General features: G+C 41.2%; 1 protein-coding gene across 5 annotated transcripts in view; it reads left to right on the plus strand.

Moving 5' to 3' along the window:
* The window catches only part of ADARB1 (adenosine deaminase RNA specific B1), an 87,968-nt gene that overhangs the window by 40,622 nt on the left and 24,057 nt on the right, over positions 1-23,289 (plus strand). For all 5 annotated transcript variants that reach the window (XM_055719186.1, XM_055719185.1, XM_055719184.1 and 2 more), the window contains 5 exons: positions 6,549-7,480; positions 16,812-16,926; positions 19,610-19,778; positions 20,291-20,439; positions 21,049-21,217. In XM_055719186.1, coding sequence (XP_055575161.1) covers positions 6,549-7,480; positions 16,812-16,926; positions 19,610-19,778; positions 20,291-20,439; positions 21,049-21,217 — 1,534 coding nt within the window. The remainder of the gene's footprint in view (positions 1-6,548; positions 7,481-16,811; positions 16,927-19,609; positions 19,779-20,290; positions 20,440-21,048; positions 21,218-23,289) is intronic.

Genomic DNA, 23,289 nt, shown 5'->3' on the forward strand with positions numbered 1-23,289 from the left:
TTATTCTCATTAAATGTTGATTGTTTCAGCCCTGAGCTACTGAGTTATTGAATTGTGTTTACGCACAAAAATAGCCAAATACAGTGATCATTTTGATGCATACACTGGCAAAGTGCTGCGAGGGTACTAACTCTGTGGTATAATTAGGATCTGATAACCTGTGGAGAAAAGTGTTTTCATTAACATATTATAAAAATATTTTTACTATTATTGGCCTTTCAAGTATCTTTTTTTTTTTTTTTAATGAATGAGAGAAATGTTCTGTTGCTGCTATGCTGTTGTGCTGTGCCTGACTGTAAATAGTTGTATATGATATAATAACAAATGTGTTTGCTTCCCCTGAGTGGCAATGGCTAAACGGTGCATCTCTGGCAAAGCCAACAAAGCCCAGCAGTGTAGGAGGCTTTGGAGCCAGGAGAGTTGTAGTTCAGTCTGAAGGAGTTACAGAACATTTTAATTGGGAGATAAAGAAGTCAGATCATTGTGCTTAAAAATTAGAAAACACTCAAACAACTTCACTCCTCCAAACCCCTCCCCACTCAAAAAAAACCCCCAACAACCCAAAAAAACCCAACCCTAAAAATATTATCTGGACTAGAATGCATCTTTTTTCTCTGACTGAAACTCAGAAATATGCTTGCTAACACTTTCTTTTTGTTGGTATAAAAGAAATTAACTTCAGATGGATTCTTTAGCTATTTCCAAGTCCTTAAGGAGGAGTTTCTTAAGTTTCTTAAGAAAAGAAAGAGCTGTGTTTGGATAATTCACATAATTTCTTGGATAAAGCACCCCCTTATCTCAATAAGGAGTCTATCTGAGCATAAATAAAAGGTGCCTTCCTGAGCTGGAGAAAATATCATCTCTTTACAGATGCATTCTATAAGTGTCCTTACGCCAAACATTCAATTTTTGTCTGCTTCTGGGTTTTTTGGTGTGTGTTAGTGCATCAAAGTGGGAAACCATTCACTGAGCTTTTTGTCTTGTCGGGGGGCTGGCTCCCTGGAGTTGTTGTAGGTTTGGGGCATGCATTTGTCTTACTGCAGTTGTCTTCTAGAAGTATGTTTTAGTGTCATCTGTACCATGTTTTTGAAAGGGAGCTACGGATAACAACTTGTATATATATATCCAAGAAATAACTACTTGGATGAGCCCGGTTAATAGAAGGTGCAAGAAGACTTTCCTGCATCTGTAGGCCCACACAAACATGAATTTTAAAGTTAAATCATCGCATTTGTCAGGGAGAAATCAAAGTTAATATTCTTAAGTTCTTCACCTTGATTTGTGCAAAGTTTTTTTAAAAAAGTTTTTTGTCTTTCTGTATTTTTGTATCTCTTAAGATTGTGAAGTGTGATATCAGAAGTTGCCTACTAAATTTTTTATTAGTTTATGTAACTCCTTTTTGGGGAAGTATCTTACAGGAAGGGAAGGTGGGCATATGCAATATTTGTAGCTGGCAGTTGCGTAACTAGAATTGCTCTGCAGCAGCAGCCTGAATTAAAATTGCATTGGTTCAGCTGAAATGCATGACAGTGATGAGGTGATATTAATATCCTTGAGAAAATACAATGTTTCATGCTTCAGGTTTTAAAGTCTTCCTCCTTCATCTGTTCATCGTAGAGAAGATGTTACAAGAGAATAGGGGAAAGATTTAAACAAAATTTTTTGAAAAGTTTTTATCTGGTTTCTGTTGCTTTATTTGGTTGTCTGCAACACTCTGAATGCCCCGGGAATCTGTGCCAGAAGCCCATCTGCATATTATCTCAGTGTCGAATCGGAGAGCCCTGCAGAAGCATCAGTACAATAGAAATAAGTAATTTACTAGGTGTAAATTCACCCTGTTGCCTATACTTATCGATTACCTTATGGGTAAGGGAGAAGGGGGGCATTTTGCAGAACACTTGGGATACTAGCGTGTGGCTGTCCTGACCTTTCTTGCTGATCATTTTCTCCCTTTTTCTAAAAAGATGCTCAAAAGACATCACATGTTTTTTTCTGCCTGCTTTTTATGAAAACAGGAGTTATTTAAAATTTCCCCAGGCCAGTAAATGAGAGCAGCAGTGTAAGGGGTAGGTAGAAACATCTTTTGGTTCCGCTAAGAGTCATCTAAATTTAATTAAGCGTGCTCCAGATCAGATAGAGCAGGGGGAGTGCTGTCTCTCAGCAAACAGGTAATGGAAGTACCCAATGGAAAAAGCATCTTAATTTCAGACACTTGTTAATTACTGGTAATAAAACCAAAAATAAACCAGCAAACTCGGACAGAAATTTCTCTTTATTGGCATGAAAATTTCCTGTGCCTCTTTACTTTTTAGAGTGTTCTCGGGTTTGAAAGCGTCTCAAACAAGATTTCAGGGGCAGGACTTTTCTTCCACTGAAGTTGTTGGCATGTGATGCTGTCAGCTATGATATTTACTAAGGCAGCTTCTACAGACGTCAGTCAAATGTCTAGTCAAAGCTGCCAGATATTTTTAGAATATCTGCTATTCTTATGAAAAAAGTCTTATTCTTAAATCATGGGTAGTATTAACGTTTAGGAAAACAGGATCCCATTGTCAAATGTTTATCTGTATTAATGTTACTTTAAAGTATTGAATACGCAGCAGCCGTGATGGACCTCAAAGGGCTCTCTAAATCATTCATTCCTTGAAAACTTATTTAAAGACTGTAAAATGCATAGACTTGAAAGTATATTTAAAATCTAGGACTAGGCTTTTTTTAAATCTCTTGATTTTTGGGTATGTTAGCAGATCCACCAAGACTGTAACCTTTCTGAGGCAAGACGTACAGCAGTAACATATGGTCTCTTGTCAGTCCCATTAGAAGTTTAATAAAAAAGAAAAAAGGATAATGAAGAGCATCCATTACTGAACACAGAGATATTTTTTTTTATATAATTCAGATGGTAATTTTTTTCCTCGTGCTGGCATTCTCCTATGCTTTGTATTTTATGCTTTGTTTAACATTCACAGTTCTCATTTTGTTGCCTTATTTTAGCTGTGATGCTGGTGGTGCAATGCTTAACAGTGGTCTCCAAGATAGATTTTGAAGTTATCTGAACTGTTTTTTAGTTTGGAGTGGTGGTCCACGTGCCATGACTTCTGCTTTAGAGCAACAAAATTTTGCTCCTTTTGAGTCCTGATGCTCTGGGCTTGAGCTGTGGTGGGATCCTGAATCACCCAGAGCTTCTGGGGGGGTGAGGATGCCCTCCCTCAATCTCTTTGGAATGAGTGAGAGACTCCCCAGAGTCTTATGGTCTCTAAACCAGCATATTACCAGAACGAAAAAGACTTCAGAAAAGAGCTAGAGCATCAAATACGCAGTGCATCAGGCTGTGGGTCTGCTTCTTCCATGTCAGAAAGCATGCAGGGAGGTAAGGAGCTGCTCTGAGAAGAAGAGGACGACCTCAGGACGAGGGACAGTTAGAGCCTGGTGGTATAGAGGAAGGATGACAAGGCTGAAATAATAGAAATGGTCTGTAAAATCATGCACAGCACAGGGCGTTTAATATTGGAATCATCAAATTAAAAAAAAAAGCAAACAAAAAATGATAGGTGCATTAAATGAGATTAGCAAATAGGGGTTCAAAGCAAGCAATGGGAGATGTTTTCATGCCATGTGTAATGAAATTGTGAAACGCGTTGCCCAGGACATTGTGGATATTAAGGGTTTATGGAGTCTTGAAAAGCAATTAGAAAAATTTCTCGGGGAGGGGGGGGAACAACCCCCATCAGTGCCTCCCTGCCATGCCGTCTGGGACAGCCCAGAGCTGTGGCTCCCTGTGGGCTGGCAGGCTGCCCTGGGGAGGGGCCACTGTGTCCTTGCTCTGGTTTTGGGGTCTGCTGGGTGCCCTGTCACGTGTGATGAGCTGGACAAGGTGAGGGTGAGCTAGCAGGGCCGTTCTTAACTTCTCTAGCAAGGTGAGATGCCTGGAAAAGGGAGAACTGTTTCTGAACAGTGGGGAGAGACTGGGCTGGAGGAGTTACTCCATGTCTAAATACGGACAAGATTAAATGAGATGGCTTCTTTGACTTGAACTGGTGGTGATAGCTGATCTTTGACTAATCTGTCAGATCTTCTCCAGCCCTAAGGTAATTAGAGGACCTCACCCCTGCTGGGCAGGACAGGCTAAAGAAAAGGACCAAAAGCACATCTTCACCCTCAGCCTGAGAAGCAGTTACTCTTTCTTGCAGTCCAGTGACTCTGTGGGTTGAAACAAACCTGAGTCCTTCTGGTTTGCACGGAAAGTCTTTTGGATTTGGGTCACCTCTGTGATGTAGAAACTTGCTGCTTCCATGGTCTCTGGGTTTGACTCAGGCTGCTAGCTCCCTGCTTGCTTTCTCTCCTAGTTTCTTCCACCCTACAGGTTCTCCAAAGATAACAAGCCTGATAGCTCTCAGGCAAGGAGTAGTTTTCTTCCCTTCTTTCTTGTTGAGACAAGGTAAGCATGCAAGTTCCTTTCCTGCTTCCTACAAGTCCCCCCTCTCTGTCAGGGCATCGTTTCCCCTACCTGTGTCATGAGATGGATTAAGGAGTTCCTTCGGCTGCCATACTCACATGCAAAAGTTGTTTTCTTTTATGTTCAGCTGGAGTCTATTCAACTCATATTTTCCTTCTGTGGTTTCCACTGGTAATAGTCTCGTAGAAAAAGAAAGATAATCAGTGTTAACTAAATGATTTCTGTTTAGCCTAAAGGTCATATTGGTTGATAGCAAATTCCTGGTGCCACTGTTAAGAGCAGTGTTCCAGAAATGCTGGTTTAGATGAGATGTAATTTTTTGAGATTACAGCTTCAGGTAAGAAACTCATTGTAAGGAAAGATTTTTAAAAATAACTCTTTGTCCTTAGATTCTTTCACCACATATATATAAAAATAAAGAATATATGTGCATGAACGTACAGCATGCATTCTGCCGACAGTATAATTTGTGGTTGAACATTACAGGAGATACTTTATTAAATTTAGCAGATTTCTACCAGTGATGTGCCTCAGAATATTTAGTGTTGTGTTCTTGACCAAATTTAATTGACTGGAATTTGATGTTCAGTACTGTACAATTCTTTGTTGTGCTACTGTGATTTAACAAAATGTGTTCCAACTTGGCTTTTTCTTTTGATCTTTTTTTTTCTTCTTTTTTTCTCTTCGAGCACCGAAAGGAGTAACCTATCGAGCTTTTGCTGGAGGATGTTATAAATGAAAATTTAGTAACCATTCCATCAGCTTTGTAACCTGGGCAAAGTGATGTGTGCATGGTAGGGGATTCTTAGGGAAAACTTAAAGTGTGGCTGAAATTTGTCACTTTGAAAGAGAGCTTCCACCTTGATTTGCTGACATTTCAATTAATATTTATTATGTAGTATCAGTGTAGATGTAATATAGATACTTTGAAGTTTTGGAACAGAAGAGTTAGAAAGGCTTGACCTACTAAATTTGCCTTTTCATTCACAAATGCCAATATGAAGCAGAAATAATAAATATTCTTAGTTTCTTTATCAGGGTAAAAATGAGGTCTTTGCAGTTATAGCAAATATAATTCTTTAAATATATTTCTGACATCATTACCCCAACTTTCTACTTTAGAAAATAAATCGTTACACTAATATTACAATACCTTTTTTTCCCCCCATTAAAATATCATCATTATGACTGTGCAGCTTCTGTCACACTTCCTGTATTCTGCATAATCGTAAGAGAGGATCTTTATCATGAGTTTGGGGCCTGTAGCTCTGTGACAGCAGTTTTCTTCTTTGCAAGGAATTACAAAATAGCTTGTAAATGACAAAATAAAGTTTCTTAACAGAAGGCTCTGTATAAAGTAGTCTTGTGGTTATGCTGGCACAGCAGGCAGCTGTAGTTCCTGAGCAAATTGGGGTGAGGTGATATGAACATCTAGGAAAAGCATAAAAAAGAATTTAATTCAGAGATTATGGAATAGCTAAAGAGAAACAGAAGCATTCAAACAGTCTTCAGTTGCGGTGCCTACCAAAGAACTGCCTAATGGCTCAGGCTTTATTTATGTAATTTCTCAATTTGAGCAACTAAAATTACTGAAGAAATAAAAATGTAGCATGACTAAATTAAGAATAAAGTACAATTAAATATCTATCTTCTAGTACTGGTCTTAAGCATCCATTTTTGTTTTATTAATGATAGTTTTTTGTTTTATAGGCATATGCCACCGTAACGTATTTCTGGTTTAAAGCATTTTTCAGGCCAAACGTAACTTATGAGTAAAAGTTTTGTTCCAGCATGATTTAAATGCGAATAATAATAATAATAATAATAATTAAAAAAAAAGCTGCAGTGTTTTTTGCTAGACAATTGTATCAAGTGCATAGTTTGAAAACCATTCTTGTGTGTTATTTCTTGAAATATCAAGAGGTTATATTGCATTATCATTATTATTATTTCTAATCACATTGCAAAACATTTAACTTGTGAGCACACATCACTTAACCAGTTACAAAGAGAGATAAAGGAATCTATAAATTTTGCATTTACAAGGTCCTGCAACGAAGGCATTGTAAGTTACTCTTTCTGGGCACCGCAGGTTCGAGCAGCACCGATGTTAAAGAAAACCGCAACGTGGACAACGTTCCCCCCAAGGACGGCGGTGGGCAAGGCGCCGGGGAGGGGGCGCAGCTCTCCAATGGTGGTGGCAGCAGCAGCAGAAAGCGTCCTTTGGAGGAGGGCAACAATGGCCACTCCAAATTTCGCCCGAAGAAGAGGAAGAAAACGCCCGGCCCTGTTCTGCCAAAGAATGCCCTGATGCAACTTAATGAGATTAAACCCGGTTTACAGTACAAACTCCTGTCCCAGACGGGGCCGGTCCATGCCCCCATGTTCGTGATGGCAGTTGAAGTCAATGGGCAGGTATTTGAGGGGTCTGGCCCGACGAAAAAGAAAGCCAAGCTTCACGCTGCTGAGAAGGCTCTGCGGTCTTTTGTCCAGTTTCCAAATGCCTCGGAAGCCCACCTGGCAATGGGGAGGACTCTGTCGGTCAACACAGACTTCACTTCCGACCAAGCGGACTTCCCCGACACCCTTTTCAATGGGTTTGAAACGCCAGTTCCTTCCGATACTTCCTTTTACCTAGGGTCCAACGGGGACGGGTCCTTTAGCTCTAGTGGGGACTACGGTTTGCCATCGTCTGCCGTAGCCAGCAGCCTTTCCCAGTCGCCTCTCCCTGTGCCATCGCCCTACCCCTCTGCCAGCGGGAAGAACCCTGTCATGATCCTCAACGAGCTGCGACCGGGACTGAAGTACGAGTTTCTCTCAGAGAGCGGGGAGAGCCACGCAAAAAACTTTGTCATGGCTGTGGCAGTGGATGGTCAGACTTTTGAAGGCTCGGGAAGGAATAAAAAGCTGGCAAAAGCTCGGGCCGCTCAGTCAGCCCTAGCATCCTTGTTTAACATGCAGCTGGACCAGACCCCGTCTCGACAGCCCATTCCCAGCGAGGGGCTCCAGTTACACTTGCCACAGGTGAGAAGCCCTTTGGGTTTTGTAGGTGTCTTTGGGTTATGACCAAGAGAAGCCAAGTCATGCGTATTGAGTCAGCCTGAACAGCATTTCTGCTGTTTATTCTGCTCCTGTAGATGTGTGTGCACATACATATAGAAGTGTATATATGTATTAGGTGATTTACTCACTTATGGCTTCTGATAATTGCATGAACTCTTTGTATTCTGTTGAACAGAGAGGAGGCTTTGTTGCTGATGCTTTCAGCCTTGATCATGTCACACGAGACAGCACCAAGCCCAGTTGCAATGCCAGCTTGGATTATGCTTTGTGCTGAGGGAAGGTTGAAATGCACCTTGCTCATCTTAGGCAGCAAGACTTGGATGGAGTTCAAGTCAGAATTACTGCTTTAAAGAGAATTCTTATGTGATACAACAATTTTTAGCAGAGAATAAAATCGTTCTCTTCTGAAAACTGAAATTTTTGGTATTTACAGAGCTAAATAATGAAAGGCAAGGACAGATTAAGTGGGACTGATACAGTTGCCCTGTATTTAGAGGGTCTAAATAAACCACACACTCACAGTCCGTGTATCCAAGACATGTGGTTAAATAGCTGTCATCTAAAGGACTGTGCTCTAATCAAATCGATTAATCAGTATATGTAAGTTACGTAAGCAAGTAAATCTGGATGAGGAATAGTTTAAATCAAATAATGAACTAGGGAAAGTATCAAACATACCAGACATAGACCAGAAATTTAAAGTAGCTAGAACAGAGTGTTTTTTTGTTTTTCTAATGAAGACAAATTCTCCCACGTTTGCTTGTGTTTCTCCCCATTCAAACTACAGTAATGATTGTTCAGCTACCCTCTTTTTACTGTCTCTCTTGAGTCTTTTTAATGATGTTATACACCTGCTAAATTCGGATACTTGACTGTGACTTTTTTGCAACTTTGTTTATTATGAGAATTCCAAGGATTTGACCTTTTCTATTTCAAAAACATTGGTTTAGATTTCATTAAAATTGTAACGTACTGGTCTGATTTGATAATGTGGGACTGAACAGTATATTTAGATGTGTGACTATTTTAAGAATGTTGTTTTCTTAAAATGCATGAATAATATGCATCATTTAGAATTATGCTTTCTTTTTCAGTGTTGCACAATTACTGCTTTATTGATGAACATTTCCTTCATTTTCAAATCTTAGGATTATGTTGTTTCAGGTAGTTATGATTTCTTCAGTAGATTTGGTAATTTCAGACTGCATTCTCTGTGGTGCTTTTAAAAGTAGATTTGGCCCCAGACACCAAAAAAAAAAAAAAAGTCACTGCCAGTAATTTGTGTTATTATTTCTTGAATCAGTAAAATGGTGAAAATTGGAACTAGATTAGGGAAGTGGGAAAGAGCACAAGGTGAGATGTGAAAGAGGTGTCGTTCTAAGAGGGTAAAATTCTTTCTTTGCCCAGCAGCCCAGTGTATAACAGCTTACACAGCCTCTTTTCTTTAAAGGACTTGGATGGACCACGGGGCAGTGCTGGGTTTATCTGAGCTCGTTGCCTTTGTCAGGTTCTGATGGAGTCCCAGGTGGCTATCCCAGACCTTACGGGATGATCAGGGCATTTGAGCCTAGGGTATGGTGTTAAATAACAAAACCCGAACATGTACAAACACTATTTTTCATTTTTTCCAGTGCTCCTACACTGACTTTGATACCCATATTGTATACAACAAAGCACGCCCCAGGGATAGCTTGCGTTTCACCTGTCTTATAGGTGTGCACCAAAAAAGGCTGCTCTGGTGTGGGGGAGAAGCCAGTGGACTTTAGGAGTAATGCTGAATAGGCTGTGTGGGAAGGGGAGGTTGCTGGTACCACCTCATGTAGACCCGATTCCAAGTCGGTTATTTATTCAGGGGCTTTTCATCAGCTTGTCATCAGGATGCTGTCGTCCTTTTTGCACTTCGCTCTGTTTTATTACTCTGCTTTTAATTATAATTAGCTGTCAAGTTATGGGAATGGTATCAGGTCTGTCACGTATTAGTGATTTTGGTCTGGTATGTGTTAATGATTAATAAGGGATTTAAGCATTGGTGATGTTTTCAGGTAGTGCTTTATTTATCTTCTGTTTTTTTAACTCTGTGAGTTGGGGTTTGGGTTTTTTTGGTGGTTTTTTTGTTTGTTTGGTTTTTTACAGAGTGTTTACTCAGGATGTATAAAGATGTTAAATTTGGAGATAATCCTAAAGCAGGTGAAGTCCCTAACATTGGCAAGTGCAGGAATGATGTAAATGAGGATAGCATTTGTTATAACCCATGGATGAAATAAAATGTTGATTGGGTTGGAAAAAAATGGAAGCTAGAAACATGCAAGAGGGGGAAAAATCAAAATACCAAATGCTTAGTGGAAATATTAGAAGTACAGTCTGGTTGTGCCAATAATGATGGTGGAATTGACTGCCTGGGTGGCAGGTTCAAAACCTGCCTGTAGCTGGTGTGTTAATTTGTGGTGCCTTGTGAGAAAAACTGGTAGGGCAGAAAGAGTCAAGAGGAAGATGATCCCTGCTCCAGTGGTGGTTGTATCAGCTGAAATGCCTATCTGTGATCCCACACCTCCTAACAGCTGCAGGCACTCCAGAGAAAACTAAATGTGGAAATACACATGCAAGCTATCAAATGGTACAGAGGGGCAGTTGACATCAGAAATCAGCTTATAAAATGGATGTAGGTATAATCTTATGGTCTTTAGCGTGGGTCGTTCAAGTGCTGATCCTATGGTTTAACATATTTAAAACCAGTCTCTGCAAAGCAAGCGTATCTGCTTGCTTGCAGCTTGACTGTGAGGGATGAAGCAACGTTGCCTACGGTGAGGGAAATCTCTTTGCTGGAAAGGGGAGTTAAAGCCAGTAAGTCACTCAGCATGTGCCCCAGGGTGGATGTAAAAGCCCTGCTGAAAACAGTCAGTCCTTGTGCAGCTTTTGCAGCCCTTGGCAGCGAGTGTTAAAATGGAAGAGGTTGTCAATCTTGCTTTATAGGGACTTGCCTCTCCAAAACAAAGGAAATGTTTTTGTAGTTAGCTATGTCTTGTAATTTGACAGCCATCCTCACTTTACCTCCCACCCCTTGATGCAGAGGGGTGTCCTATATTCTGCAGTAAGCCACAGGACATACCGAGGACTCTAAAATGTGTCCTTCAAGTTTTATTCGTTTCCGTGGAAGAAAACTGCATGTTTCAGTATACTTAGGTTAATATCATTACAAGGTTTAAGTGTATGGGTTCTCAAAGGTCTGCAGAGTTGGTAGGTGATGAGAACTGGAGAAGACAGTAAAATGGGAAGTCTTTTAAAATAATTTCTGAAAGCAGGGGAGTCACACATTTACAGAGGAAGCATGCAGGTCGATGTGATCAGGTTTTTAAAAACTGTGCAAAATGCAAACATGATTTCTGGGGCAAAGAGTATTGTTGAGCACTCAACCACAGCAAGAGCCACGCTGGGCCAAGCAATAGCTCCTACTCACACATTGTCTCATGCCCGGTGCTACATCCCTGCCAGCAGCCCCATCAGTGGGAAGTGAGAGGTTTGCAGGGAATGCTGATGCTGCCTGAGGCTATCTCCACCAGTAGAGCCAGTCCTGCCACTGAACATCACTTTGGACATCTCAGGAATTGGGACAAGGACGTCCAAGGACATCCCAGGAGCAGCAGATGCTCCATTGGACTTCCCTATTTCTTTATTTTTGATGTCTTTATCACCCAGAGATAAGTTTCCCAGAGATCACTTGTTTTCTCTCCTTTTTTTTCCTTTTCTTTAGACACTCCCTGCTTCCCAAGGAAGGCTGTGAGGGGTCTCACACCTCTGTCAAAGGTGGGATGGTGCTGGCTGTAAAAGAAGTACTCAGGCCAGTAGCAAATGCCTTTGGGGGGGAAAAAAAAACTGAGAAAAGGGCATATTGGTAGCCATACTTCCCCAGTATACACCTCTAACCTTCAGCAGTTTGTGTCTCAAGGATTTTCTCAGGCAGAAATGATGTCTTTCCATTTGAGATTCCTTGATGGATTATTTTTCCCCCCATGAATTTCAACCATTTCTTGAACTTCTGTAAACTTTTTACCTTCCACAGCACCGTGTAGCAGTAAGTTCCACAGTTTTAAGTATGTACGGCAGAAGAAGAGTCTCATCTCGTTTGTTTTGAATGTGCGGTGTGCATCCTGGTGTGCCCTGGTAAAATGATCTGTGTCCTGGTAATAGGGGAATGTGGAAGAAACTGTTTCCATCAGATGGTAGGAACCAGCTGGTAGAGGTATCCTCCTTAGGCCACTGACAGACTCTCTTAGGAAAACCTCCATATAAGCTCTATAATTATATTTCCCAGATTTCCTCAAACTGGTCACTTAAAAAGATAGTTGTTTAGTCAGGATGCAAAAGGGTAGAAATTAGAAAACTGGAATTGTAAATATTGAAGCTTAAATATAGAGTTATTTAGATTAGTGAAAGCTGGACAATTGTGAGAGAAAGCAACCTGAGCTACACAAATAAGCAGCGTAGCTGCAGATGAAATTAGTTTTGAAAAATCCACCAGAGGGAATACTTTTAGTTATTCACCTAATTGTGTTGTAAATTCAACTTATCCTGTATACCATTGTGGACAGCTGTTGAAACAGAACGTTAAGGAGAAGAAATGGAGTGAGAACCAACACTGCAATGGCTACTTTTACTTGAAGTGCTATGTTAATCGTGGTTCAACCTGGGGCAGGGGGAAACTATAAAAGAAGTATTCAAGTATAGAAAAGATACACAAATTAATGATGAACATGATCAGAGATCTGGGAAAGCTGCTTCTGCAGAGGTACTGAAGAGCTCTAGGCAGTTTATTGCAACAGACTGCTTAGTATATCCAGGAGAATGAGAATGCAACATTCAAGCCTAGCAAAAAGATAATACTGAATATATTTATGAGAATTAATGAATTATATGTCAGAATAATTGCTGTGGAACTGGAGGAAATGTGAAAGATCCATCTGCAGAAGCAGTGAGAGACTACTGCCAGGCAGCAGTTCCTTTAAATAAATACAGGGAACTTTGGAGCACTAGAAAATAATTATCCTGTTTTATTAGTGTACATATGTTTCCACCTTCTGTGAATCATGTGTGCTGGTCACTGTCAGAGGAGAGATAACAGTCCTGGCTGACCTTGGTTTTACCTACTGTGGGAACTGCCACTGCTCAGCACCTTGTGAAAGTTCACGTAAGCCCTAAACTGTGAAGGTAAGAAGAAATTAAAGCTGAGGGAGAACATTTGTGCTTCAGAAGAATCACTGGAGACCCAGAGAGCGCAAAAGACTGGGAGGTCTCGGGTCAGTTCCCCAGTGAGAGCTGGGTGCTGTCAGCCCCTGCAGTGCCCCTGCTCCTGCTGCCTTTGGTTCCACGACACAGGTGATCACCACACTTCACCTGGGGTGGTCTCTGTGGCCTGCCAAGGTTGTCTTCAGATCCAGACAGACCTGAACTTCATCAGCTTCAGAATATTTTAAAACATGGATGGTCAGGGGGGTTCTGCTACAACATTGCTGCAAGATTAACCAAAATTGGTCTTATGTGTGGAAAAGTGGATTCACTGTAACTTCATTGGAGAAAGGAACAACGCACCCAAAATAGCTTTGAGCTCACATGCCTTAGTGAGCGAACTGTCAGCTATTTTAGGTCTTTCCTTTTTTGAATTATCCAGCTTTGAATAATGATTTAATGCAGGAGCGGGGGCAGAGGAACTGTGTGTCAGATGCTAGGGCACTCACTGGGAAGGTGAGACACGAGTTCAGTTTCTGTTCCAATTAATATTTATATATATGAAAGGGAGTAGAGTCAGAATAGGAAGTGAAAGATCCCTACCCAGGCTGATCAGTGCCCGGGGCTTGATGTGGAGACAGCTTCAAGTCCTTGGTTTTGAGATGAGGACAAGGACATCTTTTTAGTCCAGTCTTGTTCCCGGTACTGCAGTGCTCTGTTCATAACACAAATCTTTAATGTATCTGCCTGTTTCCCGACACCCCCCCCCCCCCCCCCGCAGTTCCTCCTCTATTGTTTGCATCTCTGGCGGTCATTTTGTCTCGCTTGAGCTCTGCTTAGTCCTTATCAGCCCTCCCCACTGTCTGGCTACATGTTCATTCAAGTGTTTTTAGGTTTCCTTGCCAGCAGCTTAGTTCCACGCTGTTTGAGATGCAGTCCCGTCCTTCGGCGCCAGCTTACATCTTCCCAGAGGGACTCACCATGTTCTCACTTGTATACCAACACAACAGTTTCCTTTGCTTATTATGTGAAAAAAATAATCTTTTTGGAAAAAGCTAAATGTGCCCACCTTGTATGCAAACATCCTACCCAACTGATGTTCAAGTAGCCTTTTTGTCAGCAGTATTGGCAGGTAAGTGGGCCATGGGTTTCTTCCCAGAAACACCTGGCAGTTTCAGTTCCCACCTCCTGATGAGAACCTCCTCAAGCCAGCCCTGGTTCCCTCAGGGAATGGTCAGTCTTCTGCCTCTCTAGATCAGGCTCTGTTTGGTCCTGTAGGTTTAGGATCTGTGTAGCAAGTTACCCGTGTTTGGTGATCCTGGAAGAAGCATTCCTCCTCTATGTTCACCCTTGGCAACTAGTCAGTTTTGGTTCAGCATTTTGCAGTCACCATTTATGGCATGTGCTGAACTTTGTAGTTTTGTGTAGCTTAGCATTGGGGAAGACTCCTCCACTTACCAGTCATCACACTCACTTTTTTTTTTGGAGAGGGAGTGACCCATATTGTTTATTACCTGGATGGCAAGCCATTCTGGCAGGCTTTGAAGCCTCTCTGAAGCATGTATTCTCTTTGTGGGTCACGTCCATACCTATTTGAAAAAGTTTGTTTCACTAGCATGTTCCACCATAATGTCATTCAGTCATCAGGATTTTACGTTGCCTGGTAGCTTGTCAGCTGCCAGCATTGTTCTCCTGTCCAGCACATCATGATGTAAAGTAGAAAAGAAAAACATATACATTACAGAAATGAGAGCATAGAACTTGCAGCTGGGAAGCAGTATCCATAATTATCGAGTGGAGCTATGGATAAAACAGTGGAGTGGGGACTTGTTTCTTGTCCTTGCAGTGATCTGCCCATGTGGCTGCAGGAAGGTTAATCTTTTAAGCCTTTTCTGTTTGTAAAACCATGGTGATAAAAAACTGTCGCTTTTTTTTGTGTGTGTGTTTATTTACCTTAAAGTTCCGCTTTCTGCATTAGGTAAGTACTAGCACAATTAAATACAGATTTTGTGCTGCGTGGTCATGGTGCTGTCGGAGCACAGATTGTAACAAAATTTTGGGTCCAGCAGCAAAAAGACCTTGTTTGAAAATCAGTGCCTGACCAGACATGTTCACAGTCTCTGAGACAAACTGCATTCCTGAAAAACTTCTCTATCTGTTGGTAAGAGTTTCTGAGTTGCAGTCCATTCAAATGCATCAAGAAGATTTGTATGTGCAATGTCGAGAGTCTTCTGGCTCTACAAGTTGTGCAATTGCAAGACATTGACCAATGCTTGGTGCAGATGTGACCTTGGTCACCACTGACTGCTGATTGCTGTTTCCAGTCAGATTCTGGAAAAAGCTGTTGAGGTCTGAAATCATGTCACATGAACTTTAATTATTGCTTCCTTGGCTGTTAAAGCTTTTCCAGAAGGAAGTTAACATTGAGAGCTCCTCCACGTTATTTCTAGGCTGTCGGTTCTCATGAGCATTGTTAAGAAAACGGTGGTGAATTGGGCTGGCAGTCTTCAAACCCGCTTATTCTTCTCTTTCTTTTCTTTTGACCCTGGCAGTCTGTTTTTAGAACTGATTGTGTTCAAGAGTTTGTACCATTTAAGTGGGTGCCTCCAAGCTGTATGTACTGCTGCCCATCTGCCCTGTTGATTTGCCTTGGGCCTTCTGGAGGGGTGGGAGTGGTGATCTTCCATTGCTGAGAGCCCAAAACCAGTTTGTAAGCAGAAGACTCAGCCACTATCATCCATTTGGGCTTCATGTAGTTGTTTACATGTGTGTTTAGCACCACGCAGGATTCTCTTGGGTATTGTAAGGCATCTGCGTGGCACCGGCAGGTATGACACACAGGACCTGTGTTCTTCTGGTGCGTCAATGTGTTGGCCAGGTGGTTAGACCAGAACATCTTGGATACTGCTGGGTGCCAGTACCCGAAGAAGCAGATCAAGGTTTTTATGTGTGGTGCTCCAAGACAAGGACCTGAGCTCCCTCCCCAGCTGTCCACTCCTCTCCAGCTGCCAGTCCCAGTGCTGGTGGAAGATGGATGAGGACAGGCTGCCCTGTCTCTCCTGCCAGCCTGGGGACCACTCATCACACTTCCTGGCGCGTAACTTGCCTTTCTCAGCCGCTCCCTTGGGAATAACCAGCTATGCTAGCATAGGTTGCCCTGGGTTTCAGTTTCTTTTCAGGTGAAAATTCAAGAATTTGATCTTGACTCATCTCTTCTAGCTGTTACGGTTCCAGCTGCCTTAAAACCAGCAGGTGAGATTAGCTGCAGTGTGGAACTGAAATGTCGTTCAACAAGAGCGGGACTGGTATTTTGAAGTTTTCCTTAATATTGGGAGTTAGCCCTCCTTACAGCCTGAGCGATGTTGCTGCTAACCTGCTGGCCAGATACAACAGGGCTTTGACTGTTATTCAAGTTTTCCTGAAGGTGAAAGAGCTAAATCCTTCCTAATTTTGAGATAGCTTCTTTTGGGTTATACGTTGACATTTTCTATTCCTAAATTTGCATATGTCTTGTAAAAATAAGACAAAAAGTGTTTAACCAGTGTTGAAAACAGATTCGCTCTTATTTATGTAACAGCTAGGTAATGAATTCAACTGTTGTAAAAAGTTTATGTTTGTTTGAGGAGCCTGGGTTTTGTACTTTAATTTTCTGGTCAGGTCCAATGTTGAGGATACTGAAATGATGTGTTTTGAGGTTTGAGCATGAAAGTATAGACTTATCTGTCTATCCAGTTGTTCTCCTAAGCCTCAAATGTTCATAACAATCATGAGCATTAGGTGCTTCGATGCTTGGCTTAGGGCTGTCTGACCCTGTTTTAATAAACGTGGAGCACAGAGAGCTCTGCTTCCACTTACAAAGAGCTGCGAGTGCTCAGTGTGCCTGAAAATCAGACCCAGCCACCTCCGTGACATACTGCTGATGCCTCTGTCCGTTTATAAAGGGAACAATAAAAATTCATTTTATTTATTGTATCAAATCATTTACAAGTGCAAACCTTTATAACCTAATGCTGCTGCCATTTAAAGATTATTTGTTTTGTTTTCTGATGCACATTTCTGTGTGATCCTACAGGTTTTAGCTGATGCTGTTGCACGCTTGGTTGTAGATAAATTCAGTGATTTGACAGAAAATTTCACATCTCCACACGCACGTAGAAAAGTCCTTGCTGGAATTGTCATGACAACAGGTAAAGAAGAAAAGAAAGTACTGTTTTAACTACTTACATACAAGAGCCCTGTTTGCATTCTAGGAAACTATCTTTTTTCAGTTAACCAGCTTTGAAATGTATTTTTACTGTTTAATCTTCAAGGTGCAGTAAATACAGCAATTAAATCTTGGCTAAAAGTAATTACAGGAAAATTAGACCTGCAAATACTTCTGTTTCCATAGAGTTTTTGTCTTCTGCCTGATGAATCATCTGAGATAATTCATGGTCTACAAAATACATGTACCTTTTAAAATTAGTGGTGCAACTTTTTGAAAGTAAATCTAAAATAATACTGGTCACACAGATGGCATTCTTGGTTTTGGCATATTATGTAAGAAATTATGCTTGTTTTCCACGTTTTTTAAGGTTTTTCACTGTTAGAGTTATTCTTGCTGTATTTTATTCTTAGTGCTTTGTTTCTCAGTCATTTTAGTAAAAATATCTGAAGAAAGCAGCTTATGTTTTGGCAGCTGACACTGGTGCGCATGTACAAGCAGCAGTAACATCATGCTTCCCTGATTGCTGGCACAAGGTCTGTGCTCTGCCAGATCACCCAAAACAGGGAAGTTCTGCCCCAGGCTGGTCTGCGACCACACTGCTGCTGTATTTTCCTCACACTAAGATTTCTCTTGGTCTTCAAGCCAACTGAGCCCTTGACGGGATGTCCATTTTGGGCCTGTCATGGAATGTCCCCTGTTAGTTCTACAAGTCAGACAGAGATCAGTGATAAATGTACAGCCTTCCCTTGATGATTTGGGCAATGCAAGCCCTTTCCTCCCCTGGGGATGTTTGTAGGGGCCTCCTCCACAGAGCGGAGAGGTCTGAGGGTGCTGCTTAGGGTAGATGATAACTCTAGGGGCAGGGGAATGTGACAAGGGGATGATGTGGCCCAAACTCTGTTACAGGAAGTCTGTGATGGGCTGACCCTGGCCAGCAGTCAAACACCCACCCATCCTCTTGCTTGCTGCCCTGTCCTGGGGCATGAGGAGAAAATGGAAAGAGGGAGAGAAGACTCATGGGGTGGACAAACGTGGTAGCCTCAAACATCGTCTTTTCCTTTCCTGGGGCTCCTATTGCTGAGCACAGTGTTATGGTGAGGGATATCCCTTCGTCACTGTTGCTCAGCTGTGTCCCCTCCCAGTCTCTTTGCCCACCCCCAGCACACTGGCCTCTGGGAGGTTTGGAAAGAAAGCCTGGAAACTCCTCAAGCACTGCTCAATGGCAGCCAAAGCATCTGCGCGGTGCCAGCACCATTTTAGCCCCAAATGCAAAGCACTGTGAGGGACATGCTGTAGTTTTATTTAACATGTTTTGTGATAACAAGTTTATATTGTAATTACAGTCCTGTGTCCGAAATTCCCAGAAAAGCCATGTGACCAAAGAATTAAGACGTAAATGAACATGTGAATACATTTTGATTAACTGAAGAAATAGCTCTGCACGTAATTAGAAAGCATCTTTGCATGGATACATGTCTGGGGAACCCTGGCAATAGATGACCCCGTTGCACAGCCTTGTGTTGTAGAGCGAAGCAGTTCCCTTCTTTTCCTTCATGGTCTCTTCCAGCCATGTGGGCAGGAGGGGGCAGCTGGGCTCAAGTTCATTTTTTTAAGGCCGTGTATTTCATCAGGAATGAGGACAGGTCCATGTCTCAATTACTTTTTGATTACTCAGTTACAAATTCTCTTGCCCCTTATATCAGCACCGCTGTTGTGCAGCCAAGTGGTTATGGGAGGATCTTCAACTCCAGGTGTGTGGGGGATGCACTGAAAGTGTTTTTTTCTGCTCCTCCTTACTACAGTATACTATACTACTTCCATACTACATACTACAATAGCTATTCTATGGGAGGAAGACAGCAGAAGGTGTTTGGCAGGGCTTCCCCGCTATCTGCCTCTGCTGGTGACACCTCGAGAGCTTGAGGAATCAGCGTGGCTTGTCAGGGCTTTGCTGAGTGTTTTGCTAGAGGGATGTAACTTTTGACCTGTCTTTCTGAATTCTTCATGCAGCTGACCTTTGGGGGTTTTAGCATGATAAAGACAGTTCTCTGTATAGAAAACACCCAAAACATTTTAATTCTATTGTACAGAATGATTCGATATATTTTTCAATAGAAAAAACTACACTTCCAGAAGCATCATACTGCTGATAAGTTTTACATTGGTTTAAGCATTTAAATTTAACTCCTTAGTCTTGCCTTTCCTGTTATTGGCTTAATACCCTTCCATAAAGTGTTGCTGTTTTAATTCAGTGCTTTTAAGATTTCCAAAGTTGCTGTGAATATCTGCATATGTGTCTGGGAAGGGACATGCTGGAAGCTTAGATGGGTGCCTGGGGCTCAGGAGAAAAGCACTGGTTTTGGAGCTCAGGCTTTAATAACTCTTCCTGAAGCAGCAGTTTTTCCCTGCAGCTTTTCAATTCCTAATTTGTCTGAACTCCAACATGAAGAAGTCACAAGAATCATAGACCGTACTGGTACAGGGAAGGTATGGCTGAGTGAAGCTTTTGCTTTAAAGAAAGTACCAGAAGAAAAAACATTTTTAATTATTTTTTTAAGAAGCAAACAAAAAAAAGAGAGCTTTATTTGGGTTCTGCAAGAAGATCACTTGCTAGATTATTTGTGATTTTAATTGTAACTTCTTCCTGAAATTCTGTTTTGAAGGTACAGATGTGAAAGATGCCCTGGTAATAAGTGTTTCCACAGGAACAAAATGCATCAATGGTGAATACATGAGTGATCGTGGTCTTGCATTAAATGATTGCCATGCAGAAATTATATCTCGCCGGTGCCTGCTTAAATTTCTGTATACACAACTTGAGCTTTATCTAAGGTAAGCTAGAAGGAAAAGGAAGATGAGCTGATCACACCGAGCTGAAAAGTTGTCTGTGTAAAACATTTGTCTTAATTATTTCGATGTGAAACACTTGTCCTGTTGCATTAGGATGTCTGATTTAGAACTCAGGCCCTTTGCCCTAACATTTGACTTCAACAAAACATGTATTCAGTTAGGTGTCAGTGATGAGAGGGGAGGACAGAAAAAATAATTGGGGATCATTTTGTAGACTGTAAGCATGTAAATCAAAATAATTTCAAGTGGGCTAGAGAATGGTGATGTTTCATTTGCTGGTAAGTGCCTGAAAGCTTTTGACATCTGGGGATGTCAAGTGCTGTCTTTCTTGTCTCAATGGTCTTTTAATTTTGTTAATTGTAACAACTGTTAAAATTGTACTACAAAATTTCTAGGCATCCTATGTTTGTTTTTAACACCTACTAAGACTGCCCAGCTTATGGTTATTTGCGCATTAATGTCAGTTTTGACTTGAGCTTTATTTTCTGTTTCAGCAATAAAGAAGATCAACAAAAATCCATTTTTATCAAATCGGAACGAGGCGGGTTTAAGCTGAAGGAGAATGTGCAGTTTCATCTCTATATCAGCACATCTCCTTGTGGGGACGCTAGGATTTTCTCACCACACGAAGCAGCACAAGAGGGTATGACAGCAGTCCTACTCAAGCAAGGGAGTTAAAAGTATTCTTCGAGCATGTGCAAGTGGCACAGTTAAAATTTAGGTGTCTTCTTTCCTTTTAGTGTAGATGTGTGTTAGACAAAGATCTCTTCAAAAAAAATCTGGGCTGTTGGTCCTGTGTGGTAGAAGTTAAGTATAGACTGATCCACCATGTGGTCTTGAAGAGGCTGAGTGCTAGCCAAGATAAGCCAGTGAGTCAGCAAGTATTTGTCCAGAACTAACCAAACCGTTTCACTGTTTCCATCTTTTAACGGTGGTTGTCTGCCTGCCCTTTTCTTGATCTGTGCATTAACTTCATTCTAACGCTGTAACGCGCAGAACAGAATTGAAGAGCTACCTGCTGCGTACTGCTCCTTTGTGGAAAGCTTACTTTAATTGCAAGTGTGTTTTAGAAGACAGTGTTTGTGAGAGATGTCTGATGCTGTAGCTAATTTGCAAGGAGCAATAGGAAATATTATACAAGCCAGCAGTTATGCAGACAAAGACCCTTATTTGACTCTTCTTATTGTAATGCTGTCTGTAAAACACTTTGAGAATGTTTCTCAGCTGACTGTAAGTGATTTTTATCATTTAGATCAGGGGGACAGGCATCCAAACCGCAAAGCAAGAGGACAGCTACGGACAAAAATAGAATCTGGGGAAGGGACCATCCCCGTACGCTCTACTACCACTATCCAGACGTGGGATGGCGTATTGCAAGGAGAAAGGCTACTTACCATGTCCTGCAGTGACAAGATAGCAAGGTGAGATATCGAACGATTGATTTCTTTGCTATTGGTTTTTATTGCTGACCAAGAAAAGAGGGTTGTGTGATACCTACAGTGAATGTGCAGGTTGTTGATTGGCTTATTTCATTGCTTAGATGTAGCGTGAGGGTGGCTGTGACTCCAGTGATAAAACTCTGATTCTTCACCTGCAATTGGTGTCAGACCTTCTGCTGGCTTCAGAGCCAAGGGGAAATCATTATGTATCATTCCAGCCACTTCAAGTCACGACAGCTTTGTTTTGTATTTATATCACTTGGAAAGAGTGGAGGAATGCCCCCCCCCCAAGTAGTATAGCATTAGCAAAACAGTGCAATAAAATATTACATTAGTTATATTTGGATAACTTCCTCTGACGATATACATCGTTGCCTCATCACTGGAAATGTTCAAGGCCAGGCTGGACGGGGCTTTGAGCAACCTGGTCTAGTGGAAGGTGTCCCTGCCCATGGTAGGAGGGTTGTACTGGATGATCTTTAAAGGTCCCTTCCAACCCAAACCACTCTGTGATTTTATGATACCAGCGATACATACATTTTCCGTGGGTAAATTTAGATTTGTGTTATTTTATACAGGGGAAAAAGTGTTCCAGGTAAAAAAAAAACTTAAGGGATGGGCACTTTTAATTTTTAACCTCAGAATTATTTCAATTTTAGTTTAAATATTTTTACTGTAATTAAATATTTTTTTCCAATACTAGTGCTTTTATTTATATTTTAACCGATTCCTTCTTTGTTTTCCTTTTTGACAAAGATTGAAAGCCTTTTTTTTTATTCAGTCATAAATAGGAAAATGATTACCCCCCAAAAGAATTTAGCAGCAGTATCCTTTAACAGGTATCACAAGTATGGGAGATTTGCAACATAGTTTTTTGAAATGAGTCTGTGTGTTTGCAGCCTCTGCATTCTTGCAAAATAGATGAGAAATGCCAAGTTTTTCAGTTGACGAGATTTTAGTTATTTTTTAATTAAAATAGCTCTGCTGTTTTGTCAAGTCACAGTTAGCCTGATTCAAAATTTATTAAGTGTATTAAGTTGGAACTATTCTTGTGAACTGCGTATGCCAAATCAAAAATATCAGGAGGAAGGTTATGTAATCACTTTGTTCCTTTAGTCTTGTCTCAAGTAATCAGTGTCTCTACTGAAGGAAGACATTTTACTTTAAATCCCCCTAACATAAGTAGATAGGGCCTTTCAGAAGCTAGGACAGTGGGTTGTTGAAAAGTATTCCACAAAAATGACATTTCAATTTCTTTTATAATATTTTCAATAAAATTCATCAAATAAATTTCCCAGCTTTGTGCCAGGGACTTCTCCCAACCACCCAACATGGTAATCATGCTGCGTTCATTTGACTTCTTTTATCACATACTCATTGCTGTTAGCACAAATAAAAAAGAAATGAAGACAGTTGTTGAGATAGAACACATTTGACTATTTTGTTGATTTTGTGTGATGCAGAACAGAATCCATCTCTCGCTTGCGTAGCTAGCTGTCACCTCTCCTTGGGGCTAATGGGAATAATTTTGTTTGTGCCAGTGAAGGAAGCAAATAGAGCCCCTTGACACAGAACAAAGACTGTTTGACGGGTAAGGAGGCCCAAATTTTCATATTCTTTTTTCTTTTCTTTTTTTTTTTTTTCTTTTTTACATTTCCCTGACACTTACAACCGTGTTTTGTCCATTTACATTTGAAAGAATGCATTGCTCTGTAGTGTCCAGGAGTCAGTCCTCCAGTATGCCTGAGCCCTGTGAATTTCCACTGATTTTTCCCAAAGGTTCACAGTCCCAGCCTGGAAAAGACGTGGATAAATTCAGGGTGCAGGACTGCACAAGGAGGAAAACTCCTTGTATCTGAACAGCCTTATCTGTGTGGATTATACATATAATCCAAGCTGTTATTTTCAGCCTCTGAGCACTTTGTTGCAGTGTGCTGTCTAGCAGCCTCCTGAGCCTGGCAGAAACATCCAAGAAAAATTGCAAGAAGCATGGAAAGGCCACGAGTGTAATCCCATTTGGGTCAGAAGCATTAGAACAGGATTATCCTAGTGTG

The sequence above is a fragment of the Falco cherrug genome, chromosome 8 (assembly GCF_023634085.1).
Source record: "Falco cherrug isolate bFalChe1 chromosome 8, bFalChe1.pri, whole genome shotgun sequence".
NCBI lineage: Eukaryota > Metazoa > Chordata > Aves > Falconiformes > Falconidae > Falco > Falco cherrug.